Source organism: Branchiostoma floridae, chromosome 17 (assembly GCF_000003815.2).
Source record: "Branchiostoma floridae strain S238N-H82 chromosome 17, Bfl_VNyyK, whole genome shotgun sequence".
NCBI lineage: Eukaryota > Metazoa > Chordata > Leptocardii > Amphioxiformes > Branchiostomatidae > Branchiostoma > Branchiostoma floridae.
The window spans coordinates 8,453,652-8,460,270 of NC_049995.1; the positions used below are offsets into that span (position 1 = coordinate 8,453,652).

Consider the following 6,619-nt stretch of genomic DNA (forward strand, 5'->3'; position numbering starts at 1 on the left):
GGTACAATGTAGAGTATGGTAAAATTATTGAACAACAATACTACAGGGCTATCCTATGCTACATTTAAAATTAAATTGCATGTAGTACTATCATAACTATGTGTTTGGGCTGTAGTTTAAACTGGACTTTTTCTCATTTGTTTTCTAGCAAACTGTGATGAAGTCGTGTGTTGCAGGAGGAGGGCATCAGCATCAACAAACAACTTCCTAGACTTGTTACATGTCATTGACGATGCCAAGAGCTCCCTTCAAGGTGCTCAAATCTATTGGCCACTTTATGGAGAAAAGTAACTGACCACAGAGAAGGAACATGAAGAAAAGAAAATTTCTGTGCGTGACTATGTGGTGGCTGCATAAAAAGAGGACTGGACAGTTTATTTATTACAATGGGTCAGGTAGCTGGAGAACTCTACTGAATAGGTTTTAGGCAAGTTTATGGAGAGAAGAAGATGGCCAAAAGAACAATACAAGGTAGTTGAATTATCTGTTCACATCTTTTACTGGCCTGATCGCTGTCTTGAGTACTTGGTGGACACCAAGTTCATCCTGTTCTCAATGCTGACCAGATACCAAGTATGTGAATCGTCTTCCAACAACAATATGATCATGTCTACAATACATGGATGGGAAGACATTCAGAAGCAGTACATCAGCTACTACAACAAATACTTGGCAAGACAGCAGCCACGGGCGAGGAGGCCAAGGAAGACTCCAAAGAGAACATCACCTAAAAAAACAGAAAGAACATTGACTTGAGTAAGATTGTATTGGTAACATTCCAGAAAGTTGTGCTATGTGTTACTGTACTGTTACAGATTGTCAAATTTGAATTCTTCTGATCCTTTGCAAGACTGCAAACACAGGCAAGAACCCATGGAAGAACATCACCTGAAAAAAAGAAAGAACATTGACTTGAGTAAGATTTTATTGGTACATATCAATATATCATCACAGTCTTCATAGATAGCATAAAAAGTAGTATTTCTTGATGAGCTATGTTAATTCTGATGCCAAATTTAGATTCAGCATATGCCAAAACCCCCCAGTTAGGAAGTATGTTGAGATTTACCAAAGCATGTGAGAAATATTGTGGATTCGCATATTTAATGAGCGACATTTTGCGGAAATGTATCAATTAATATGTCAGATGTCATAAAAACACTATTTCTTGATGAGTTATGTTGATTTTGATGCCAGATTTGGATTCAGCATGTGCTAAAACCCTCTAGGTAGGAAGTATGTTGAAATTTCTCTAAGTATATGAGAAATATTGTGATTACGCATATTTAATGAGGGGACTTAGATTTTTTCTTGACAACCTTATTTGACGTACGTGCTTTCTCGGTAAATATTTGCTATGTTTCAAGATTGCACAACTCAGGAAATAAAGACACTACAAGTATGAGATTAAGATATGTCTTAGTATGTTCACATTAAAGTCAATATCAGGTAAAAGGTTGGTTGTGTGGTGTTCAGTTTTTGTGATATGTCGCTATGAAAAACGATAAAAATGTCATACTTAAGAAATCCGTAACTTCGGAGGCCAAAAATTGAAACTTAAAATGCCAATATCTCAACCATACAACATCCAATTCACTTCAGACAAAGATCATTCTGTTTCTTTCAGTGAGCTCTTTATGATAAACTAAATTGTGAATGGCTTACAACAACTTCAATTTTTTGTCCAATACCCCTACTATATATAATCTCCAGGCAGATTTACCAGTGGCATAAGATAGTATCAAAGCTGGCCAAAGGGAGTCATCAGCCATTGGTAGCGAAACACACTCCTAGGCCGGCTTCACTCCTCTGCTCTGGTAGCTTTTGATACTACCTTATGCTACCGTAGGATCTGCTTGGAAATTAAACTACATGCTGTACTAATCACACTATCTTAAGGCCACTTAAGGGGATAGTGGGAGGAGTTTAGAAGTCCCACATAATTTGTCCACACAGCTAGAAAAGGCGTTATGGCCGTGGGAACTAGATCTCATGACTGTCACCCTTACTAACCTCTCTCCTGGTTTGGTAGTGGGGTGTCCTAGGATCGTCTGATTGCCCTCCATATCAACAACGCACTTCGTCGCCAACCCCAGCTCTGTTAAAACAACAACAAAAACACTTTAAGGGTGAAAAAATACATTTCATGATAAATCTTAAGACTTGTCTGTCTGTGTCCTCTCGTGACCTTTGACCTCAAGAAGATTATTATACAAGATTTGACTAAAAAAACCCTTGCCGAACGAATTTAGAACTACATTAAGGAATATGAGACTTATAAAATGCTACACACTGTTACTAGACTTACAAAAAACATAAGTTTTGGACAGGAAAAACAACTTAAATTGTTGTAAACTAATTATCGTCTTACTTGTTGGTCTGCCACGCTATGGTTACACACAGTATGTTGTATCAGTTTCACTTTATCCTCGATTTTACACAAAATAAGCAGTTATCAGCAAGCTGGTGTTAGCTTTTAAGAATGTATTTGACCGTGATCGGTAAGTTAAACGTGAAAGAAATACTTTAGTGTAGTGAATAATGCTTGCACTGAGATAGTCCGTGTCAGATTTTGCTCACTCACCCAACCCACACCACGTACAGACAACATCAACAAAACGATCTAACCAGTTAACTCGACAATTCTGACGAAAAAAACTCCTCAAAAAGACTGCAAATTTTGCTGAAAGGAAGTCAGGAAAGTCGTGAAGAAAAGTTGAGAAAAACAGGCACATGTTGCTTGCGGAAAAACAAAGGCGGGGACAATTTGGGAGTAGTTCATACCTCGTCTGTTCATAGGACGAACCCGGACCGCAACTTTCACGTTACTGGTCGGCTCGCCCATCGTTCCTTCCTCGCGGGTTTTTACGGCGATGTTCCTCAAAATAACTCCTGAAACGGCACAGCTACGAGTATTCCGTACTTCCTGGTGAAGAATTAGCTCCGAAAGGCGCGGGTAGAACACAGAAGTGACCAGAAAAAAACTAAGTCAACACGAGAAGTCAGCTATGTACAGTCGAACATCGGGCGCCATTTTGGCCTATACTCAAGACCCCAAAGGTCGCTAGTCCACATTGCGCCTGACTGTTTTATCCTGATATTTATCTCAAAAAGTGTATAAAGAAACTTTTAAACAACATAATTAACTAAATAAATTTGTTACATGAAGCTTTGGTGGAGTTTATTATCTTGATATGAAGTTGTATATGTAAAAATTAAGTACACATATGGGGGCTTGGAAAAGTATCCGGATTAGAACGCCGCCTTCCGGTTCACGACAGCTAGCACGTGGCGACGCCTCCGGCATAACATCGTCACATTCGGACACATTTTACACCTTTCGGACAATTACAACCACGTCACAACGATTGATCTTTCCTGTGATGTTTTTGGAGGACGAATTTGATGTGTGAAGGTTTCGCTATTTTGACATCAAAGCAGAATCTCGTGGCTTCTACCATATGGTACTTCAATTACTCGATTCCTTTGAGTAAAAAGGAGTCAAGGTTTGAGTATAAAAGGTTACAATGTATGCCAAACAACCAACGCTTCCTCAGAAAACCAAACATTACAATGCGTTCTTTTGTTGCAAGAAAAGAAGGGGAGTTTCGTTTGAAAGCTAGATCCAAAGAACAAGGATGTATTCTGCATCGTAATCGGTCTTTGTTGTCATTTTGAATGACGCCAGCAACTGCGTGCCTGTTTGTTCTTTTATTCATCTGGAATAAATAGTCGTTTGATGGATGCTATTTGCGTTTGCAGGCGTTCCTGTTACGTAATATCGCACACTGCCGCACCTTTCTGCAAATGACAAAGGAAACAAAAAAAAACGGAAAGAAAAGTCAGCTCACGATTACGATCGCGATTTATTTATAGCAGAAGGGAATGACAATAATAATTAGTTTTTGAGTGTTTTTTTTTTTCACTTTTTTTTTAAAGATGAATTTGAAATTGTTATGGCTCGGCAATGTCAAAGATGAAACAAAAAAATGGAAAGAAAAGTCAGCTCACGATTACAATTTATTTATAGTAGAAGGGAATGACAATAATAACTATTTTTTGTGTTTTTTATTAATCTTTCTGAATGATAAATATCAAATTGTTATCCCTATGTCAAAGATCTAGCATGTTTTTGTTCTTCGACCATAGGAACGTCGAAGTTATAGCTAGTATACTACTACTACGCTATAGCTACTTAAACCTCTCTGTTGAGTTGACGTTACTCAGGGGCATGAACCTTACGGCCATTTGCACTCAAAACATTCACCTGCGTCTTTCCAAAATTGCTGTTTGGATTGATCATCAAAAAACACCGCCACTGAATTACAATTAGTGCAAATTTTTTGAAGAAATATATACAACGAGGCTGGCATGGAGCAGTATTGGTCATCTGAAAGTTTATTTTCGGGAAGAGAAACCTTCATTTGGAAACGTAAACACAAAATGCCGCGACGTTCTATTGTACCAAATGACTTCAATGTACAGACACACCCTTATGACTTGTTTGCAGTAGCTTTAATGGGAGTCGACACTCCGAATCCACCTACGTGTACCTGTCGTATACCAATGTTTGTTCCTGGATTCCCTGAACTTGGCTTTTACGTGACTAAGAACACGTTGAACTTGAGATGGCAAGTGGTCATATCTCCCGTTCATCTCTAAGCAGATGTTTGAGTGGACATTACCGGCGGCGTTGAGACAGGGGACTTACAAAAACTATTACCTTTATACCAGAAAAGAAATATTTTTATTGCATTTACATATAGTAAATATACAGTTCACATAAATGAAACATAAGAAAAGAACATAGACAAAAAACATAAACCACGGATCAGAAGAGGTATTTAAGGGTAGCAAATTGGATTTGAATGCTTCTGCGCGCTATTTGTGGTCATGATAATAACAGTTTGAAACTTGTCGTAGGCGACTTTTGGCTCCGTCCTAGATTTCTTTTGATACCGTACGGAGTACAAAATGTATTTGAATATTCATCTCTATCAAATTTTCAAAACATCAATTTTAAAGATGTGTTTACGTACATTAAACCATACTACACTAGTCATACGTTTGACGAAATATGTAACCATTACACAAATAAGGTAAGCTTTCGTTGTGCACGTGTGTAATCAAGGTGGTAAAAATCAGCTTTCTGTCTTTTTTTTTTTAATTTCAACTTACGAAGTTTGCTACTATTGGACAGCTTTCTAGATCCTCTCTAGATCTGTCAGTAATTGTGTCAAAGGCGATCCGGTTATGAGATCGATCAGCAACGTTAACTCACAAAGAAAGACCAGTCAGGTGCTGCAACATAACAGGAAGTGAAAGCATAGCGTCAGGTTTATGAATATTTTAAACATAGCAAAACTGACGACAACAGGGCAATCACCTCTTCTCTACCGGACTCCCTAGTAGTTTAGCCTGAGTATCATCCTCCTTAGTAACCGCTTGAAATTTAAGTAGATTGAATATGCCAGATGAGTTAGCCGGCCCGAGTAACGACAAGCTTAAGGTTATTATTTAGTCTATTTCCCAAATTTCTATCGTGATTTCTACCAACATAGTGTCATAGGGAGTCGACTTGAGTATGGTAGAGACAAGGAGGTTGTGTTTTTTGACTTCCTTGGTAGAGACGAGCAATTACCAGCAATATAAGTCCATTGGCATTTCGGCTGACTCTGGGTTTCTTTTGACAACCGCAAATCTGTTGTTAGCGTGGCCCGTCTGCCTGCAGTCATTACTAGTACACCATTTGCAAAATAAGGCTTTAGTTGCCGCAAGTCTTGTCCGACATGTCCCCCAATGGGGACTAATTGTTTGGCTGCTTATAAATGATAGGCATATGGCTTTTAAATTATATCGATTTTTCGCAGATTCTTGCCCGTGGGCTAATTGCACGTAATTACATGAAATGGTACAAACAGTGTAAAAACAATATAGCAAGTGTCTACTATAGTCTAAAAGCTAACTCTAGATTCTAGTTATTGGATTCGACTTCTTTTTCAGAGACGGTGGAAGACGAAAGATCCCAACTTTTAGACTTGTAGACTTAATTGTAGACTTACGGGGAGTAGAGAAATAACTTTGAGCAGGGCTTTGAAAATTGCAGAAGTAGTGATTATGCCTATTGGAAAACTCCACCCCAAAGATTAAAAACCTGAAGAAAACCTTGAGAGACCTTTCTTTCTTGCCGGTGGTCCACTGTGGCAATCTTATAAATATTTATCAGGAATGCTAGACCGCTATCACTAGTACCAGCAACAAATTACAATGTATCTGTCCCAAAGTCGTCGAAAACACTTTCAGAGAGAGAAAACTCTTTCAGAGTTCGAATCAAGCATTGACAAGCGCCTCATAAATTTGCTTTCTTGTTTTGCAAATATGGAAAATCGTTGGGGAACTGTATAAATGTATAAACTCCTTTCATCTGCGCTGAAAAACTCAGTAAGCTGGCTAAGGTTCACATGGTATCACAGCGCCCCCTAACGGAATTTTATATATTTGCAATGTAAATCTCCCAAATGAAAAGGTGAGGAGTTCAATTTTTCACGAAAACTCACTAAAGTCACTAATATAGCGCTTAAAACATAGAATGAAGCGTTTTAATACAATCATATTATAT

At 38.3% G+C, this 6,619-nt stretch overlaps 1 protein-coding gene and 1 long non-coding RNA gene across 11 annotated transcripts in view; one reads left to right on the top strand and one right to left on the bottom strand.

Moving 5' to 3' along the window:
- Positions 1-1,456, top strand: part of LOC118404801 — a 2,778-nt gene extending 1,322 nt beyond the window's left edge. The window contains exon 2 of the long non-coding RNA XR_004829810.1: positions 149-1,456. This is a non-coding gene — a long non-coding RNA (uncharacterized LOC118404801). The remainder of the gene's footprint in view (positions 1-148) is intronic.
- Positions 1-3,061, bottom strand: part of LOC118404799 (kinesin-like protein KIF13A) — an 86,754-nt gene extending 83,693 nt beyond the window's left edge. For 8 of the 10 annotated variants that reach the window (XM_035804147.1, XM_035804148.1, XM_035804149.1 and 5 more), the window contains exons 1-2: positions 2,785-3,061; positions 2,014-2,098 (exon numbers count right to left, since the gene is read on the bottom strand). In XM_035804147.1, the coding sequence (XP_035660040.1) occupies positions 2,014-2,098; positions 2,785-2,845 (146 nt within the window). In that variant the 5' untranslated portion in view covers positions 2,846-3,061. The remainder of the gene's footprint in view (positions 1-2,013; positions 2,099-2,784) is intronic. The other 2 variants (XM_035804156.1, XM_035804155.1) reach the window with 1 other exon arrangement.
- Positions 3,062-6,619: the final 3,558 nt, after the last annotated feature.